The 21,766-nt window shown below is 37.2% G+C and overlaps 1 protein-coding gene across 1 annotated transcript in view; it reads left to right on the forward strand.

Moving 5' to 3' along the window:
* Window positions 1-21,766, forward strand: part of anpepb.1 (alanyl (membrane) aminopeptidase b, tandem duplicate 1) — a 46,407-nt gene that overhangs the window by 8,954 nt on the left and 15,687 nt on the right. The window contains exons 5-15 of the mRNA XM_057835900.1: window positions 3,998-4,124; window positions 5,609-5,763; window positions 9,910-10,023; window positions 10,154-10,297; window positions 10,397-10,462; window positions 10,546-10,611; window positions 15,545-15,720; window positions 17,696-17,781; window positions 18,177-18,310; window positions 18,400-18,455; window positions 20,670-20,817. Coding sequence (XP_057691883.1) covers window positions 3,998-4,124; window positions 5,609-5,763; window positions 9,910-10,023; window positions 10,154-10,297; window positions 10,397-10,462; window positions 10,546-10,611; window positions 15,545-15,720; window positions 17,696-17,781; window positions 18,177-18,310; window positions 18,400-18,455; window positions 20,670-20,817 — 1,272 coding nt within the window. The remainder of the gene's footprint in view (window positions 1-3,997; window positions 4,125-5,608; window positions 5,764-9,909; window positions 10,024-10,153; window positions 10,298-10,396; window positions 10,463-10,545; window positions 10,612-15,544; window positions 15,721-17,695; window positions 17,782-18,176; window positions 18,311-18,399; window positions 18,456-20,669; window positions 20,818-21,766) is intronic.

A 21,766-nucleotide genomic window follows, 5' to 3' on the forward strand; every position in this document is an offset into this window, starting at 1 on the left:
ATCCGGCTTTAAACTTCTCCACAACAGTATCTCGGACCTGCCTGGTGTGTTCCTTGGTTTTCATAATGCTCTCTGCACTTTAAACAGAACCCTGAGACTATCACAGAGCAGGTGCATTTATACAGAGACTTGATTACACACAGGTGGATTCTATTTATCATCATCGGTCAACATTGGATCATTCAGGGATCCTCACTGAACTTCTGGAGTGAGTTTGCTGCACTGAAAGTAAAGGGGCAGAATAATATTGCACGCCCCACTTTTCAGTTTTTTATTTGTTAAAAAAGTTTAAATTATCCAATAAATGTTCCACTTCACGATTGTGTCCCACTTGTTGTTGATTCTTGACAAAAAAATTAAATTTCATATCTTTATGTTTGAAGCCTGAAATGTGGCGAAAGGTTGCAAGATTCAAGGGGGCCGAATACTTTTGCAAGGCACTGTAGATTCCTCGCAGGTCCACATCTAACAGCTTCATTTAATGGTACCCGTAAAACGCAAGTCAGTGTCAATGTCGACAGCGAAAAGATGACTCCTGGATGCTGATTTTCAGGGCAGCGTGGCAAAAGAAAAAGCTTTATCTGATACTGGATAATAAAAGGAAACAATTAATATGGGCAAAAGAACACATTGGACAGAGGAAGATTGGAAAAAATTGTTATGGACAGACGAATCAAAGTTTGAGGTGTTTGGACTTTGGATCAAAGAAAAAAACATTTGTGAAACACAAAACAACTGAAAAGATGCTGGAAGAGTGCCTGATGTCATCTGTCAACAATGGTGAGGGTAATGTGATGGTCTGGGGTTGCTTTGGTGCTGGTAAAGTGGGAGATTTGTACAAGATCTACGGGATTTTAAATAAAGAAGGCTATCACTCCATTTTGCAACACCATGCCATACCCTGTGGACAACGCTTGATTGGAGTCAGTTTCATCCTGCAACATCACAGTGACCCAAAGCACACCTCCAAATTATGCAAGAACTATTTAGGGAGGACGCAGGCAGCTGGTATTCTGTCTGTAATGGAGTGGCCAGCGCAGTCAAACCCATTGAGCTGTTGTGGGAGCAATTGGACTGTATGGAACGCAAGAAGTGCCCATCAAGCCAATCCAACTTGTGGGAGGTGCTTCTGGAAGCGTGGAGTGAAGTTTCTCCAGATTACCTCAACAAATTAACAGCTCGAATGCCAAAGGTCTGCACTGCTGTAATTGCTGCAAATTGAGGAGCATTCTTTGACGAAAGCAAAGTTTGAAGGATAAAATTATTTACAAATAAAAATCATTATTTCTAACCTTCTCAATGTCTCGACCATACTTTCTATTTATTTTGCAACTCATTTGATAAATAAGACTTTTCATGGGAAAAAAAATTGTCTGGGTAACACCAAACTTTTGAACGGTTGTGTAGGTTGAACAAGATTTGCAAAACATTGTATTCTGTTTTTATTTATATTAGTGCTGTCAAATTTATTGTGTTAACGGGCAGTAATTAATTTTTGTAATTAATCACGTTAAAATATTTGACGCATTTAACGCATGCACGGAATTATCCGCTCATGTATTGCCTCAAACAGATTATAATGATGCCGTTTTTGCACATTGAGAGCTAAAACGGCAGTGAAATGCGAGTGGACGCAGACATTCATTGGACCGCGCCTTTTATTATTATAAGTTTTGGCAACTCGTTCACAACAAACATATCCATTGTGGTGAGCAACATAGGGAAGAAAGAGAGGGGGTGAGCTTTTTTTCTTAACACACTGTATTAAACACGACGCAGAGAAGATGTACCATTTGCAGCCACCACTGACAGCCATGGTTGCCCAACTTACCGTCATGCAATTGGGCGGAACAGTTAAGTCACTACAGTATCATTTAGTAAAAGCACAACAAAAATAATATTCCTATCTCTCCAAAAAATAATGTTCACAAAAAGAAAAGCGCTCAATGCAAAGAGAACTGGCATTCCCAATCAAATAAGCTATGCAAAATACACATAAAACTTACTCAGACTTTGCCTTGGCTAGATCTCTAATTAATTTAAAACTCGGCATTGACACCTTGTGGTGTATTTCAATCATTACCTTACGTAGTTAAAGACACTGTGGAAGAACGGCAGGGAGCCCATGTGACATCCCGCTCGCGACGTCAAAAATGTCGAGCTATTAGTTTATTTTTTGATTGAAAATTTTACAAATTTTGTTAAAATGAAAACATTAAGAGGGGTTTTAATATAAAATTACTATCACTTGTACTCACGTTTATCTTTTAAGAACTACAAGTCTTTCTATCCGTGGATCCCTTTAACAGAAAGAATGTTAATAATGTTAATGCCATCTTGTGGATTAAATTGTTATAATAAACAAATACAGTGCTTATGTACAGTATGTTGATTGTATATGTCCGTCTTGTGTCTTATTTTTCCATTCCAACAATGATTTACAGAAAAATATGGCATATTTTAGAGATGATTTGAATTGCGATTAATTACGATTAATCAATTTTTAAGCTGTGATTAACTTGATCAAGAATTTGAATCGTTTGACTGCCCTAATTTATATTTAACACAATGACGCAACTTCATTGGAATTGGGATTCTGAAAGAGAAACCCTTGAGATGGGATACAAACCTTACCTGAATAGTCTTGGATTTCACATTTGGAAGCTGTTTTAACAGTGGGAAATCACAGGACAAGAAATAATCCGCTTAAGTGTCAAACTGTTTGCAAATTTTACAAAAGTAACATTTTAGCATTCTTAATTACCATATAAATGAAAAAGTACACCAAACCCTGTTAACAATAAAAATAATCTGAAGCTGATTATTGAGTCTCATCCTTCTCTTGGAACAGAAATAAACAGAGAGAAATCAAAATCTATACATCTTGCTGAGCAGAGGTTAAATGCAGAGCTGTGTAGTAACACGTTATATTTACTCCGTTACATTTACGTACTTGAGTAACTTTTTGGGAAAAATTTACTTCTAGTTTACTTAGCCATATGTTTTACTTTTACTTGATTTGAGAAGAAGAAACACTACTCTTACACCGCTACTTTGGGCTACACTGGTAATTACATTTTTCCTCTTTATTCTACATATTGGGATTTTCCTTTTTTTTTTTTGCCAGATATGCCAACAGTGGCTCTACCAGTTTCACCAATGAGACATGCCAATAATAATCACATGACTCCATTATACCAATCAGACTCAAGCTTGCCTTTCTATGATCACCCCGGCCTGTTCAATCACGTCATCTTTAAAGCAAAACAAAAAACAAACAAAAAACTCTCCCATTTTTTATTTGGCACCAATTGAACACGAAAAACCACAGATAAGACCCATTTTACTTTAACAATAGGAAACATGGTTTCTCAACAAGAGGGCACTTATGCTCTTTGAATGAATGATATTTCATTTCTGTATTTTTTTGACTCTCTCAACAAGTTTCAGTGATTTTTTTTTGTATGCTTTTTGCTTCATGTGGTTAGGAAGTAGGTTATAGTCTTCTTCTTCAAAGTATAATAATAATAGTTTGTATGGATAACTTTGTGCTGAGAAAACAAATACCATTGTTAAAAAAAAAATATATAAAAAAAATCAAACATCGTAGGTAGTTACTCAGAATGTTACTCATTACTTGAGTATTCTTTTCACCAAATACTTTTTTTTACTTGTACTTGAGTACATTTTTGGATGACTACTTTTACTTTTACTTGAGTAATATTATTTTGAAGTAATTCTACTCTTGAGTAATTTTTTTGGCAACTCTACCCACCTACACCTTACATTAGTGACAACAGAATCTAGTTGGTTAAAGTTTAAATTGTACATCCTCAGGATTAAACTTAGAATGTAAAACAAAAAAAAAAGAAAAGAAAAAAATAACATTGTATCATCAAGCTTTGCGTGTTAGAAATGTGAATGTTTTTACTTCACAAAAAGAGTTTAGTGGCAAAAAATAATGCATTGGGTTCATTTGTATGTTTTGTGGGTTTAGATCCGGATCTTTGCCCGCAAGTCTGCTATTGAGGCTGGTCAAGGAGCGTACGCCCTGAGCAAAACTGGATTAATGCTTGATTTTTTTGAAAAGTATTACAAATCCAGCTACCCTTTGCCAAAATCAGGTAAGATAAATGCAAAACATACAAATTTTTAACTTTTTTTTTTTTGAGCAGATGATTTCGGTGTGATAAATATTTATGCTGAGATGACAGTCATTTGGGAACACTTTGTGGTATATATGGTGGAAAACACAGACAAGACTGAAAAAGCAGTTTCTGCTATTGCACTCCTCTTTAAAATAAACTGCTGTATTTTAGCAGATTCGTGGCGCATTGAGCCCCCGAACTATTTTTAATTTGTCCGTTTTACCCTCGAAACCCCCGTTTACAGACGTCGCGCAATCGCTTTTGTTTGAACCCAGCCATAAAAAATTATATTTATTATTCAAAATGTCATTTTCAGCTTAGAATCGTTAATTGATGTCTAATATTTTGTTTGAAAAAAAAAAACGGCTTAAAAAAATTATTCAATTGCATATTTTAAACTTTTAAACAAAATACGTCAAAATGAAAAAAAAAAAAAGGTGTCTGTATAAAAGTCATGGATATTTACCTCATAACTATCGCTAAATTGTATTTATTTTTTACGGTCGCATTTTCTCCAATATGTTAGATGATAAATAATCGATCCAAACAAAGACAAATTGAAAAAAAAAAAAAAAATTTTAAAGGGTAAATATATGAAAAAGAAAAAACACGACCATTCCTTGATGTCTGCGATTTCTGCATCGCGACCCTTGTTATATTACTATGTTTCACCCATAAAATCCCCCAAAAATCAGGCTGTGGCCATTCACAGCTGCGCCATGACACTCAGTAATACATGCTACATGGAGTTTTTGTACTGAAACAAGGTAAGTACGCGATAATATCTCGTTAAAATCATGGCGTCTTTAATTCTGCTTTTTCATGTTCTCACCTCCAGATAGGAACTGTTTAAAAATTATTATTATTATTATTTTTTTTTTAAATGCCCTCCTGTTCAAAAAATTTCTTCCCCCAGAAAATTGAGATTTTAAGCTTTCCAATGATGTATCACACATGCCAATCGGACAATTTTGAAAGTTGGCCAAATCGAGGGTCTGAGAGTGGAACTTCAAGTCACCTGACTGTTTTCCGCCATATGTATAAAACTTTGGTAATTGGGGATGTTTGACCTGGCAACAGGTGGTGTGAAAATAATTCAGAATGATCTTGAAAATAATCAAAATTAAGTCCTAAATTATAACTGACATTTTTATGAATTCATTAACATGGCCGTTCGTTTCCATAACTGTATTTTATGATCACATGCTTTAAATCCCAAGTGCAGACATCAGCTCATACAGTACTTTCTCTAAACTGCTGTGTCAGCCTTTAAAGCACTGTGGGCTTATTCATCATCAGTTGTTGAAAGATATCCGACTTATCAGCTCATCACACGGATCATTTTATCTTTTTGTGTTTGACTTTTATTACTAGAGTGAGAAGAGCAACATAACCGGTCTTGATTTATGAAGTTCAACAGCAACAAGAGTCATATAGTTTTTTACTCTTCCTCAATGCAGATCAGATTGCCCTGCCAGATTTTAACGCCGGTGCCATGGAGAACTGGGGTCTAATCACCTACAGAGAGACAGCTCTCCTTTATGATGCTGACTTCTCCTCCAACGGCAACAAGGAGAGGATTGCCACCATCATCAGTCATGAATTGGCTCACATGGTTAGATTATATAGTTTGCATATTCATGTTTCTATAAACCTAAGGGTACAGTAAGGCCTAAAGCTTTATACACTTTCAGTTGCTCAATATACCAAAATTGTAATGATTTAAAAAAATTTTTAATTTCAAAATTTCACACTTAAGACAGAAAAAAAGTAGAAATCACGCTAGAATATGAATTACATTTTGGGGGGGTGGGGCATTTTATTTGACCTGACACCAAGATTAAATACAGTGGTACCTCTACATATGAATTTAATTCGTTCCAGGACCTGGTTTGTAAGTCGAAATGGTCGTGTGTTGAGCGGGATTTTCCCATAAGAATACAATTATAATTATCTGGGTCTTTGATAAAAGTCCCAGATAGTGTTATTCTGTTTTTTTTAAATGGGAATTCTTCGGCGCGCCACACAGCCCGAACCGTTTGACCGATCGGCACCTTTCAAATATCGAAACGACTGGAATTTTCACGCAACGCAGGGAATTTTTCGAAGGACCCCAAAAAATTTTCTGTTCGTCCGTAAATGCCGATTTTTCACCATTTTTTGGGAAAAAAAAAAAAAAAATCCAAATGTATATAGTCATACAATTTTGACCAAATCATATAATTTGGACATAAAAAATTCCGGGACGGTGAGGGGCCTCAAGTTGTATGCAGAATTTGGAAAAAAAATTACGGTTACCCGGAAATTTGCCAAAAACTTTCCCATTCATTTTTAATGGGATGCAGCGTTCACATTTCCCATTCACTTCTAACGGAATTTACATTGCAATGATGCCATTGACAGCCATGTATTTCAAATCTATTCATGCCAATGTATTTGGATTCCATTGATGCATATGTAAGTCGATGCCATTGACAGCCATGGATGCCCAAATTTCCCACTCATTTTCAATGGCCAAAAAAAAACAAATGTCAATCAACAGGAAATGACCAGATATTAATAGAACGTGTCCCCCAAATGTCCCCAAATAACCTGATATGACCAGGACACGCACACCAAATGTCCCCAAATCAACAGGAAATGACATGTTATGATCAGGACGTGTCCCCCAAATGTTCCCAAATCAACAGGAAGTGACCTGATATTGTCCCCGAAATGTCCCCAAACCAACCTGGGCGGGGCTAAGATCTGAATCTCCACACAGCAATGACCCAGTGTAATTTCTCCAGAAATTGCAGTTTCTAGTTCAATTAATTCATTCCACAGCCCTTTAACCTATGCTAAATCCTTAATAAATACTGCTGGTACAATTACAAATAGCAAAACAAATACATTATAAATACATATTGGAATAACAATATAATAATAATGTAACGAATATTGGTTGCGTTTTGCATGCTGTTCCTAAACACACCGTGTGACTGACGGGAAAGGAAGGAGAAGAGGGGGAAGTTTTTACTTCCTCTTTTCAAGTTGTTGTTGGCGTGTGCAACCACGGACAATAGCGGTGTTGTGTTGCACAAGTTCTGTAATAAACGATTAAGAACCTAACAAAGCTGGCGACTTCCTTGCCCATGTTACAATAAAATTAATTATAACAAATCGGAAATAAGAAAGCGTTTTTATTGTCACCTCCATTTATAGAGATCGGCTATATTGTCGAGCCAGTTCACTCAGATGCACACCAAGCTCATTTTTTTTTTTCAATAATTTCTTTCTTAATTTTAATGGTAAGCATAACCTTTTTCATTTTTCACCACCTTCCTGTGAGCCATGTTGATTTCTCTTACAAGAAAATCCGCCGTTTGTCAGTCTTGCGGGAAAACAATGAAATTGTGATTCTGTCATAAATTATTTTCGGGCATATCGTCAAAGGTTGAGACAAATGAGTACCACTGTATTATAATTGGAGCATACTTCTTGGCGCATTCAGTGTGAAAAGAAAAAACATACTGTATAAGCGGCGCATTCGCATAGGTCTCAGGCCCAGCCAAGTTGTAGTCGGGGAAATATTTATTGCATATTTATTGCTAAATTATCTGTTATTACCACACCCTGTAAAAGTATACTTACAGTGGTATGAAAAAGTATCTGAAGCTTTTTTCTGCATAAAATCCCCATCAAATGTGATCTGATCATCGTCAAAATCACACAGATGAAAAAAAAACAGTGTCAGCTTGAACTAAAACCACCCAAACATTTACAGCTTTTCATATTTTAATGAGGATAGTATGCAAAGAATGACAGAAGGGGGGAAAAACAATTAAGTGAACCATCACATTTAATATTTTGTGCCCCCCCTCCCCCTTTGGCAGCAATAAGTTCAACCAGACGCTTCCTGTAGCAGATCAGTCTGCAATATCGATCAGGATTAAACTTGGCCCATTCTTCTCTACATACAGCGCCTTGCAAAAGTATTCGGCCCCCTTGAATCTTGCAACCTTTCGCCACATTTCAGGCTTCAAACATAAAGATATGAAATTTAATTTTTCTGTCAAGAATCAGCAACAAGTGGGACACAATCGTGAAGTGGAACAACATTTATTGGATAATTTAAACATTTTTAACAAATAAAAAACTGAAAAGTGGGGCGTGCAATATTATTCGGCCCCTTTACTTTCAGTGCAACAAACTCACTCCAGAAATTCAGTGAGGATCTCTGAATGATCCAATGTTGTCCTAAATGACCGATGATGATAAATAGAATCCACCTGTGTGTAATCAAGTCTCCGTATAAATGCACCTGCTCTGTGATAGTCTCAGGGTTCTGTTTAAAGTGCAGAGAGCATTATGAAAACCAAGGAACACACCAGGCAGGTCCGAGATACTGTTGTGGAGAAGTTTAAAGCCGGATTTGGATACAAAAAGATTTCCCAAGCTTTAAACATCTCAAGGAGCACTGTGCAAGCCATCATATTGAAATGGAAGGAGCATCAGACCACTGCAAATCTACCAAGACCCGGCCGTCCTTCCAAACTTTCTTCTCAAACAAGGAGAAAACTGATCAGAGATGCAGCCTAAAGGCCCATGATCACTCTGGATGAACTGCAGAGATCTACAGCTGAGGTGGGAGAGTCTGTCCATAGGACAACAATCAGTCGTACACTGCACAAATCTGGCCTTTATGGAAGAGTGGCAAGAAGAAAGCCATTTCTCAAAGATATCCATAAAAAGTCTCGTTTAAAGTTTGCCACAGCCACCTGGGAGATACACCAAACATGTGGAAGAAGGTGCTCTGGTCAGATGAAACCAAAATTGAACTTTTTGGCTACAATGCAAAACGATATGTTTGGCGTAAAAGCAACACAGCTCATCACCCTGAACACACCATCCCCACTGTCAAACATGGTGGTGGCAGCATCATGGTTTGGGCCTGCTTTTCTTCAGCAGGGACAGGGAAGATGGTTAAAATTGACGGGAAGATGGATGCAGCCAAATACAGGAACATTCTGGAAGACAACCTGTTGGTATCTGCACAAGACCTGAGACTGGGACGGAGATTTATCTTCCAACAGGAGAATGATCCAAAACATAAAGCCAAATATACAATGGAATGGTTCAAAAATAAACGTATCCAGGTGTTAGAATGGCCAAGTCAAAGTCCAGACCTGAATCCAATCGAGAATCTGTGGAAAGAGCTGAAGACTGCTGTTCACAAACACTCTCTATCCAACCTCACTGAGCTCGAGCTGTTTTGCAAGGAAGAATGGGCAAGAATGTCAGTCTCTCAATGTGCAAAACTGAAAGAAACATACCCCAAGCGACTTGCAGCTGTAATTGGAGCAAAAGGTGGCGCTACAAAGTATTAACGCAAGGGGGCCGAATAATATTGCACGCCCCACTTTTCAGTTTTTTATTTGTTAAAAAAGTTTAAATTATCCAATAAATTTTGTTCCACTTCACGATTGTGTCCCACTTGTTGTTGATTCTTGAAAAAAAATCAAAATTTTATATCTTTATGTTTGAAGCCTGAAATGTGGCGAAAAGTTGCAAGGTTCAAGGGGGCCGAATACTTTTGCAAGGCACTGTATATAAAATAAAACAACCTGCTGAAAAATGTTTACTATGATATAATAATGAGAAAACTAGTACCCTAATCCCACTCATTAGTTTGTGGAGTGATAGTTTTCAATTTAATACCCACTCATTAGTTTGTGTAGTGATAGTTTTCAATTTAATATTTTTTTCTTGTGCTCTACAGTGGTTTGGGAACCTTGTCACTCTGAGGTGGTGGAATGACTTGTGGCTAAATGAAGGTTTCGCTTCATATGTTGAGTATCTTGGAGCAGACAAAGCTGAGCCTGACTGGAAAGTGGTAAGGATTGTTTTCCAGTTGGTAGCCTCCATAATCAAATGTTGGACATGTGATGATGTTAGACATGATCATGATTTTGATCAACCATTGCTCAGTAATAGAGTTGCTTGTAATGTATTTTCTTGACCAGAAAGACCTTATTGTGCTTAACGACGTGCACAGAGTGTTTGCCATTGACGCATTGACCTCCTCACACCCTTTATCTTCAAAAGAAGAAGATATCCAGAAACCAGCACAGATCAGTGAACTGTTTGATGCCATTTCATACAGCAAGGTGTGCTCATAAATAAGGCTTTCCAGACTCATATGTGAAATTTCAATCTCTTCATCTATAACAAATCAACAGTTTATATGTTTATGCCTTCATCTTTAGGGAGCATCTGTTCTGAGAATGCTGTCAGACTTTCTGACTGAAGAAGTCTTCAAAATGGGCCTGCAGGTTAGGGTTGTTTTCCTCATTGAAACAATTGCAGGTATTTACAGTATTTATCCACTTTGACCTTTTTGTCCCTGTCTCTTCAGACCTACTTGGCGAAATTTCAATTTGGAAATGCTGTTTATACGGACCTGTGGGACCACCTGCAAATGGCAAGGATTTTTTTTTCCGTTATGCGTCAAATACATGAATTTAAAAACATTTAATACCCTGGATCATCAAATAGTGACCTTCGCCGTACTTGATGAATTTTTCAAGCCAATTGCTGTATTGATTATACTCATTTATAAATAACAATGGCCAACCATTTTACCAGTTGAAAGCCTGTCAAGTCACCACTCAGGTAATTGTTGTTCTTGTGGACACTAACATTGAACTCCTACCCCTGTGTCATTCGAGAACAAATTGTCTTGAACGTTAGTAGCTCGCTTTGTAGCATAGGGAAGTGTCTATTGATATTAGGAGCACTATTTTTGAATATTTTATAACATGTCTGATTAATAATGCTGAATTATAGTTAGGAGTCAGCCAATAGAGAGCTTCCTTTTACAGATTATGAATTTGCCAGTAGAGGACAGTGCGTAATCATTGGCTTTAGCCTCTAATAGTACCAATGTGCTTGTTTTTATATTTTCTGATGCATGTTTTTTTTTTTTTTTTTTTGAGGAGGTATATTTTTCTAATTCCATACAATCATTGGTCGCTGCTTTCAAATCTCTTGTCAGTTTTTTAGATTGCCTAGAGAAAGGTTTAACGGGATCTACGGATAGAAATACTTGTAATTTTTAAAAGATAAATGTTAGTACAAGTTATTATATTTGATATTGAAACCCCTCTTGGTGTTCTCATTTTTATACAAATTGTAAAATTATTTTAGCTAGTAGGTCGCCATTGTTGTTGACGTCGCAGGGCGGTGACGTCAGAGGGCCACGCTGCCAGAATTCCACCTATCACTCTTAAACAAAAACAAACAAAAAAAACGTGTCACCCTTAGATTATGTAAGGTAGTGATTTAAATACGCCACAAGGTGTCATTGGCGAGTTTTACATTAACCCTTGAGAGTCGAAGGACGCGCCGGCGCGTCCTCAGCGCACGTCGTCTTTGAAGCGCCCTCACGTTTTAATTACGTCACCCACATGCCGTGGGTTGGTCTCGTTTTAAAGTGCGGAAGTTGCGGTTTACTCTCGTTATTATTTGAAGTTAATCGACCAACTAAAACGTGAGATATTGTCATTTAAGTTTGATAGTTTTATTGTCCTCTAAAAAAAACATTAAAACGCTGCATGGATCATTTGTTTATGTCTATATTTCGATCATTTCTTTTCCTTTTTCAAAACGGAAGCTCCATGAAAAAAACACAAATCAAACGAACCCTTTCGAAGTCACAGTGGAAGCACGAAATGCGTTTTTTTTTTTTTTTTAATAAATAAAACTGCCGTGCGAGGTTCCACCGAACGAGATGGAGGAGTGTTCTGAAGCAGCGAGGTGGCGAGCGACGGCCGTTTCGATCAAGCAGCGACTTTGTGTGACTTTGAGAATGAACGGAAAACTAAATTTAGCGCAAGCAATTGTGCTTTTTGATCAACTTGAGGAAGAGGATGGTCTAAATTCGTCATCATCGTCTTCTTCGGAAGAGTCCTCGAGTGAAGATAGTGACGGATTTGAACACGTGGGTGACGCCATCGACGAGCAGAGGTAAGCCAACTTTTTTTTAATGCTGAAAAAGTTTCTTTTGAAAGTTTCTTTTGATACTGCAAGACAAAGTTAATTTTGATGCAATATAAGTGTGTGTTTGTGTATATAATAATAAAATGTGCATATCAGATCAAAGACGTACGTGCACTGTGTGTATCCCAGGCAGGAATTTATAATTTGTTCTTCTCTCTATATGAAGATTAGGGATGTAGCACAAATTCATCAGCTATGGTATTGCTATGGTATTCTTTCTATTGTCATACATATAGATTTCCATTATTATTTATTGCTGTATATATTTTTATTTTATACTTTATTATTTTCATAAATACTGACTTTTTTTTCATGTACATTTATAGTGACAATGAAAAATATACATTCACTGCCCGAATGGAAAGAGGACGAGGGAGAAGGGGTCATCACGGAAGAGCGATGAGATGTCAGCGGAGGGGAGGCCGGAGAAGTCAGCGTGGCAGAAGCCGATCACCACTGGCTCAGCCTGCACCTGTGCCATGGAGCACAGAGCAAGACACAGACACTGCCCCACAGTGCAGCCGGTTCACACCCCGGAGACCACCAGGACCTCAGGTGAATCGTGACCATGCATACACCCCAAAAGAACTTTTTGACCTGTTCTTCACCTCATCGACAATGATGAATATGTGCAAACACACAAACCAGTATGGCAGAGTCCGAAAAGAGATTGGGAAAAAGTTTGTGTGGACAGACACTACAGTGGAGGAGCTTGAAAAATTTATTGGACTCCTCTTGTACATGTCTTTGGTTTCACTTCCAACTGTGCAAGATTATTGGAAGGCAAGGAATTCCAGGACGAAACAGCTTTTCGGAATGGCATGCCTGAAAAAAATTTAACTTGTTTATTGTAAATATTTTTGAAAATACTTTTTTTCCAATGCTAAGTATATATTTTCCCCCCCCACAATCAGTCTTCTCAATTTGTGTATATAAATGTGTGTTCAAGAAGCTTGATTGTGTGTACATAGTTTTGATCAGGTGATGGGCCACAATACCTAAACTCATAAAGGGATGGCCTCTAAACACTTTTTGTGTTAGATGGTATATATTTTTTCACTGTTCTTCACTGTTTGGTCTGCTGTATATAACCCGTTTTGACTAGAGCATGTATAAAAGCAAAAAACGCCTATGGCCATACCTGTTGTTTATGTTGAATTGTCAAATATAAGACTATTTATTCTAAATTTTTTTGGTTGAATGTTCATCCTAACATGTTGAATAAATATTATAAAGTTTCAAAACGGTTCGTTACGCATGTTTGGTTGTCAATTGGACATCAATATTAAAAATTTTCACAAAACGATTTTGGAATTTTTGGTCTTTTTGGGCCCAAAATGATGATTTATAATTGGTCAGTGAAAGAAACAACAGTTTGGACATGAAGTTCAAGGTGTCACAAAAAAAGGGACCAAACCAGGCCATCGTAAACAATTCTTTCTTTGAAATATAAAGGCAACTTCAAAGGCATGCAAAATCAGACAAAATAGGCCCAGACCTTAAAGGGTTAATTAGGGATCAAGCCAATGAGTTTGTTTTTTCCCTGACGCTGTAGTTTCTTTAATCCACAGTGGGAGAGAGAAAGGAGAGTGAACACAGGCATTCAGATTCGTAGCTCGGACCGCGCCGTTTATTGGCATAAGCTTCGGCAAGTCTTTCACAACACACATAAGTATCATATAGTGAAAATACTACAAAAACTAATACTCATATCTCTCAAAAAATGTCACCAAGAAGAAAAATGCTTCAATCTGTATTACTGAGGCCCTATTCTCACACAGTAGCACAACAATGCAAAGAGAACTGGCATTCACAATCAAAATAGATGCGCAAAATACACATAAAACTTACACTTTGGTTAAAATATTTTTTTAACATTTTAGCAACTCGTTTAGCTCAACAAATACACTAGATAGCAATATTTAGTCACAATACACAAACTATGATGCCTGGAGCCAGTTTCAGGAGCCTTGTGAAGACAACATTCAAATGAACGTGAATCACAATCGACCCAGTCTGAAATAAAACAAAAAACTGAGCTACTTTGTCAGTCAAGGGACAAAACCCACTCATTGGCTTGATTAATATTAATGTAGAACTCCCCATTGACACCTTATGGTGTATTTAAATCACTACATTACATAGCTAGAGTGACTCTGAAGTATGGCAGCGTGGCCCTGTGACGTCACCGCCCTGCGATGTCAACAAAAATGGTGAGCTACTAGTTTATTTTTTTATTTAAAATTTTACAAAATTCATTAAAACGAAAACATTAAAAGGGGTTTTAATATCAAATTATTATTAGTCGTACTAACATTTATATTTCAAGAACTACATGTTTTTTTATCCTTGGTTCCCTTTAAAAAAGTTAATAGTTACTTTGTTGTTTCTTATATTATTCTATCATTCTTGTTCTTGGGGAGGACAGTACTTACAATTGGTACTCTTCTGTTGTGCTTGGATAAAGGAGAATGAAATTTGGTAGGCATATTCTAGGAATGGATATACATAAGTCCTTGTTATTCTTGAATGGATCAGAATGAAATTTAGATGGAATATCCCATGGATGTATATGGATTGATCCTTGGAGCTGAATTTTATTTTATTTTTTTGTCTCAGGGCTCATTATTTACATTCATTAATTGTAGAATAAAACTACTCCCCTGTAATTCATGGATGGATCAGAAATAAATTTGGAAAGTATATTCTAAGGATATACGGTATACGTATCGATCCTCTGAGTCTAACTTTTATTTTTTATTTCCGGGGTTGATTAATTACATTAATTACCTGCAGACTTAAAACTGCTATTCATCCGTTATCTGTGGACTGATCAGATTGAATTTTTTTTCAATATGTTCTTGATACATTTGATCAACGGCAGTAATAGTTTAGTCAGTTAAATGTAAGCATCCTAGATTGCTTCCCGTTTCCTGTGACGTCAATAATACCATCATAATTTCCTGTGCATCTGTGTTTGAGTCCATCAGTGTTTATAACTGACTGTCGCAAGTGGTGTCATTTTTTGTTTAAACGTCTACGAAATTCGTGACCTATGTACTTACTCAATACTTTGAGCAACCGTCTTTCACATGAAGATGATTTATGCTTGATGTTGTTTGTCCATTTAATCAATTGTCAGGGTTCTCCAAGATAAGAAAACAAATCACAGGTAGTATACTAAAGGCTTTATGTACACCTGTATGGATACACACGGAACATTTATTCCCTGACATGTAGTGAAAGCGCATATACAGTACAGCAATTGTTCTCACTGTCACTATGTGCAACGGCACAGTGTTTTGGAGTCACGGGTGAAGCTGGTGACAAAGATGAAAACAATTTTATCCCTGCAGGCTGCTGAAAGTGCTGGTCTCCAGCTTCCTGAAACCGTCCATAACATTATGAATAGATGGGTGCTGCAGATGGGTTTCCCTGTGGTTACAATTGATACAACAAAGGGAGTTATAACCCAGAAGCATTTCCTCCTGGATCCCGACTCTGGAGTTACAGCACCAGAATCTCCTTTTAAGTAAGAACTATGTTCAGTTTTATTCAGTGTAGTAATTTATTTTCCTGGGGATGTCATAATCCAAATGCGGACATACAGTGGTATGAAAAATGGTCTGAACCTTTTGGAATTTCTCACAGTTTTGCATAAAATCACCATCAAATGTGATCAGATTTTTGTCAAAATCACACAGATGAAAATACAGTGCCTGCTTTAACTAAAACCACCCAAACATTTATAGGTTTTCATATTTTAATAAAGATACCATGCGGACGATGACAGAAGGCGGGGAAATAAGTAAGTGAACACTCTGCTTAAGGAGATTTAAAGAGCATTTGAAACCAATTTTTACCAAACAATTTAAGTCAGGTGTGTGCCCAATCACTGATGAGTGGTTTAATAGCTGCCTGCCCACTGTAAAACACACACCTGGTAAGAATTGTCTTGATGAGAAGCATTGTCTGCATCATGGCTCGTTCAAAAGAGCTGTCCGAAGACCTGCGATTAAGGATTGTTGATTTGCATGAAACTGGGAAAGGATACAAAACCATCTCTAAAAGTCTGGATGTTAAGCAATCGACAGTCATAGTTGTCTACAAATGGAGAGAGTTTGGCACTGTTGCCTCTCTCACAAGGAGTGGCTGTCCACCAAAGATGACCCCAAGAGTTTACAGCAGAATACTCAGAGAGGTAAAACAGAACCCTATCGTGTCTGCTAAAGACTTACAGAAATCATTGGCACAGTCCAATGTCTCTGTGCACACATCAACTATCTGTAAAACTATGGCCAAGAATGGTGTTCATGGGAAGACTCCACGGAGGAAGTCACTGCTGTCTACAAAAAACATTGTTGCTCGTTTAATGTTCGCAAAAGGCACTTGGACACTCCACAGAAGTTTTGACAAAATATTTTGTGGACTGATGAAACCAAAGTTGAATTGTTTGGGAGTAACACACAACGTCATGTGTGGACGAAAAATGAAACAGCTCACTAATATCAACACCTCATCCCCACCGTGAAGCATGGTGGAGGGCGCATCATGATTTGGGGCTGTTTTTCTGCCTCAGGGCCTAGATAACTTGCAATCATTAATGGAAAAACAGACAGTTTAAGCGAAAAAGAGGATGGATGCTGCAACAAGACAATGATCCAAAACACAGAAGTAAATCGACGTCATTATGGTTTTGGAAGAACAAAATACATGTTCCTAACCCTAAACCCTGACCCTAACCCTAAGTCCAGACTTGAACCCCATTGAGATGCTGTGGCATGACCTAAAGACAGCGATTCATGTCAGACATCCCAGGAATCTGACTGAACTACAGCGGTTTTGTAGAGATGATTGGGCCAAAATTAGTCCTGACTGATGTGCCACACTGATCTGCCGCTACAAGAAGCATCTGGTTGCTGCCAAAAGGGAGCCACAAAATATTAAATGTGATGGTTCACTTACTTATTTCCCCCCTTCTGTCATTATTTGCATATTATCCTCATTATAATATGTAAACCTATAAATGTTTGGGTGGTTTTAGATAAAGTTGGCAGTATTTTTCATCTGTGTGATTTTGACAAAGATCAGTTTACATTTGATGGTGATTTTATGTAGAACTGTGAGAAATTCCAAAAGGTTCAGATACTTTTTTAAACCACTGTAACGATAAATTGCTAAAACGTTTCTTGAGTATTAATTTTATCTTAAGGAACAAATGTCTCTTGTATAACATTGCATTGGTAAATTCATGATTAATGAAGACAGTATAACATAATTACCACATTATTTTTCAATATTATACTAACAAAAGCAGTACATTAGCCTTTAATTTCTCATGTTATTATCCAGAAAGAAAGATTATTTTGATAGAAGTCCAAAAAAATATGTGTAATTAATTGTAATTACATGTGTCTTTTGCAGTTATTATCCAGAAAGAAAGATTATTTTGATAGAAATACAAAAAAATATGTGTATTTAATTGTAATTACATGTGTCTTTTGCAGTTATGAATGGATTGTACCCATCCGATGGATGAAGACTGCAGCCAACAATAATATAAAAAATATAACATGGTTATCTAAACAAACAGGTAATATATGTTAGAGCAGTTTCAAAGTTTAAATGCGTTTTCATGTCAGTATTAGGCTTGTTGCGAATGCAAATATATACAAAGGTATATCGTTATCATATTCTCACATTCATTCCCCTGCATTTGATTGACGTATGAAATTCTATTTAAGTAACTACCTTTGAAAACAGTTAATACGTAATGGCAGCTAGATAAATCCACTGTAGAATTTATAGATTATATTTTGAAATAATGTATCCATCATTTTAAAAGTCACCAAAACTGTATGGTCACCTAAAGTATCCAGTTTTGGAGTACATATTGCATGTGTGCAGCCTTCTCTCACAGCACCACTCCTTTTATCTCTCTTGTATGTACACATATAGTGATTAACTGATGTTTTCATGTCTGTCTAGATACTGAAGAGTTAATGAAGTTATCAGGGACTGATTGGCTGGTGGCCAATCTCGACGTGGTGGGTTACTACAGGGTTAATTACGATCAAGGTAACTGGGACAGGTTGTTGGCGGTCTTGAGTACCGATCATGCGGTAAGCCACTCTGTGACATCATAATCCTGTTTCTCTACAAATTTTGATGTGTAACGTTCAAGTGATGAAACTTGTCATATCTTCTTAAGCGCATACCAGTGATAAACAGAGCACAGCTAGTGGATGACGCCTTCAACTTGGCCAGGTAAACCGTCAAATGTGCATTGCAGATATGCAATTCATAAAACAATATATATATACAGTGGGGAGAACAAGTATTTTATACACTGCCAATGGGTTTTCCCATTGACTGTGTATCAAATACTTGTTCTCCCCACTGTGTGTGTGTATATATATATATATATATATATATATATATATATATATATATATATATATATATATATTTATATATATATATACAGTGAGGAAAATAAGTATTTGAACACCCTGTGTTTTTGCAAGTTCTTCCACTTAGAAATGATGGGTAGGTTAGAAATTTTCATGGTAGGTGCTTGTCCGCTGTGAGAGACAATCGAAAAAAAATATCCAGAAATCACAGTGTATGATTTTTTAAAACAATTTATTTGTATTATACTGCTGCAAATACCTCAAAGACCTGTTAGTCATCTTCAAAAAGTCCAACGAATAAGTAGAGTGGAGGTGGACTTTTTGAGTCTGACTTTTTGACCTATTTGAGGCGGTTTGCTGCTTACCTCTCCACCCCATACAATAAGGAAGACGCCAATTCCTAACCAGGCCAAGACCAAAGAGCTGTCCAAAGACACCAGGGACAGAATTTTAGACCTGTACCATCCTAGACAGGGTTACGGGGCAATTGCCAAGCAGCTTGTTGATACAAAATCCACTGTTGGAGCAATTGTTGGAAAATGGAAGAAGCTAAACATGACAGTCAATCTACCTTGAACTAGGACTCAATGAAAGATATGCCTCGTAGGGTCTCAATGATCCCTAAGAATAGTGAGGAATCAGCCAAGAATTACACGGGAGCTGGTAAATGACCTGAAAGGCGCTGGGACCACCACATCCAAGGTTACTGTTGGCAATAAATTAAGACCTCATGGTTTAAAATCATGCATGGCACAGAAGGTTCCCCTGTTTAAACCAGCACATGCCCTGGCCCGTGTTAAGTTTGGCAATTATCATTTGGATGATCCGTAGGAGTCATTGGAGAAAGTCATGTGGTCATATGAGATCAAAATGGAACTTTTTGGTCATAATTCCACTCATAGTGTTTGGAGGAAGAATTATGAGAGTACCATCCCAAGAACACCATCCCTACTGTGAAGCATGGGGGTTGGTAGCATCATGCTTTGGGAGTGTTTTTCTGCACATGGAACTGGACGGCTGCACTGTATTAAGGAGAGGATGTCCAGGGCCATACTGTATATTGTGAGATTTGGGGGAATATCCTCATTCTTTCAATTAGAGTATTCCAACTTGACCATGGCACGAAGCAAACAGCCAGAATAACCAAGGAGTGGCTTCGTAAAACGCATATCAAGGTTTTGGAGGGGCCTAGCCAGTCTCCAGACCTAAACCCAATAGAAAATCTTTGGAGGAAGCTCAAATTCCGTGTTGCAGTCAGTGCACACCTGGTGAAAAGTTACAGGAAATGTTTGACCTCTGTAATTGTAATCAAACGCTACTGTACCACATATTAACATTTATTTTTATTAGGTGTTCAAATACTCATTTGCAGGAGTATAATACAAATGAATTGTTAAAAAAATCCTACACTGTGATTTCTGGATTTTTTTTTTTTTTTAAGATTGTCTCTTACAGTGGACAAGCACGTACCATGAAAATTTCAAACCCGCCAAACACTTCTAAGTGGGAGAACTTGCAAAATCACAGGGTATTCAAATAATTATTTTCCTCACTGTATATATAAGGCAATCTAAGATATGCTCACAATTGAAAGTAGCAGTAGTAGTAGTAGTAGAAGTAGCTGATAATGAATTGACAGTAGCAGTAGTAGTAGTAGTAGAAGTAACTGGTAATGACTAAACAAATAGGCAATTCACGTTAATACTATTACTAAAAACGGAAAAATGTCTTGCCACAGCCATTTAGAAGCTGTAGGGACATAATACTTGAAATTATAATTTGCCACACTATGCATACATGTTGGCGCACACAATATTTATCCTGTAAATACCATCTTACATACGTACACGCATACATACAGTACATACAATGAAGATGAACTTTTGTACTACACAGTTTAAAAATTACTACAAAGAAATGCATACCATTGTATAAATAACACATATTTTAATAACCACACAGGAGCTTCTCATGAACACAACTGAACTTATCACGTTAAATATGCTGCTGAAATATGAGATAAAAAATGTGTCATATTCTCATCTTCAAAACACTTTAACCCCTGAAGGGCAAAGATCATCCCCACAGTACTGGCTCTTGACACCACCAAGTATCTGAATAAGGAGACAGAATACATGCCCTGGGAGTCAGCCCTGAGCAACCTGGACTTCTTCTACTTAATGTTTGACCGAAGTGACGTTTACGGTCCCATGCAGGTAGGCTTCCTTTCATAAGATATACCCAAAAAAATGACTAGTACTGAATTTGCATTTTGTTTATTCAAATGAGAAATATAAACCTATTAACCGATGAATGATGAATGTTACTGACATTTTGGATAATTGTTCAATTTTAACCTAATGTGGAATGTTTAGTGAAGGCCTTGAAAGCCAAGCCCTTAAAGCCATGAATAGATGATTTTGAAAAGGACTTGACCGCACAGAGTTTAGTTGAACCAGAACAGATACTTCAATTCAACGTCAATAACCTCAGACTCACATACTAACTATTGGTCTGAAAGAACTGGCAAATATTCCTATTATTCCTATTATTTCCTTCTCATTAAAGATCATGGAGTATCATTATTATGTATAATTTCTAAATACATGGAAAATGTAAGACGAATTTCTAGAAACATGCACAAAAACAATTGCTAATTTGCAGAGTTTATACCAAATTAAACTCTTTTTTACTGCCTCAACCTGTAGGATTTTTTGTGTGGGCCTAAAAAAATACTAAAGTCACTAAAAACCTGGGTTTCTGTCACACTCCTACCACTATAGGAACTAAGCGCCGTCAATAGCAATTCAGTGTAATTGCAACTTCCTCATAATAACTTAGCCAACAAGCTACTTTATTAGAAGTTACCTCCCCTATAAACACACGCCTCGCTCCCATATTTACATCAGCAGGTCTCTGACGCAGCGTAGGAGGAGAAAAAAATACATGGCGCACCACAAGAAGCCTGGGGGGCAATGGGTGTATCGTGCAAATGTGGACGATATTATGTGTACCATGGTACCATGCATGTGGGAGCAAGGCAAGACAAAAATGTAGCTGAGACAAAATCTTCCACCTGGGTATGCTGTGGAGGTGTGAATGGCGCTTGCCTAAAATGTGACCAGGAGAGATGATTCTCCAAGCGCAGTCGTTCACAAAGCTTCA

The sequence above is a fragment of the Corythoichthys intestinalis genome, chromosome 5 (assembly GCF_030265065.1).
Source record: "Corythoichthys intestinalis isolate RoL2023-P3 chromosome 5, ASM3026506v1, whole genome shotgun sequence".
NCBI classification, from domain to species: domain Eukaryota; kingdom Metazoa; phylum Chordata; class Actinopteri; order Syngnathiformes; family Syngnathidae; genus Corythoichthys; species Corythoichthys intestinalis.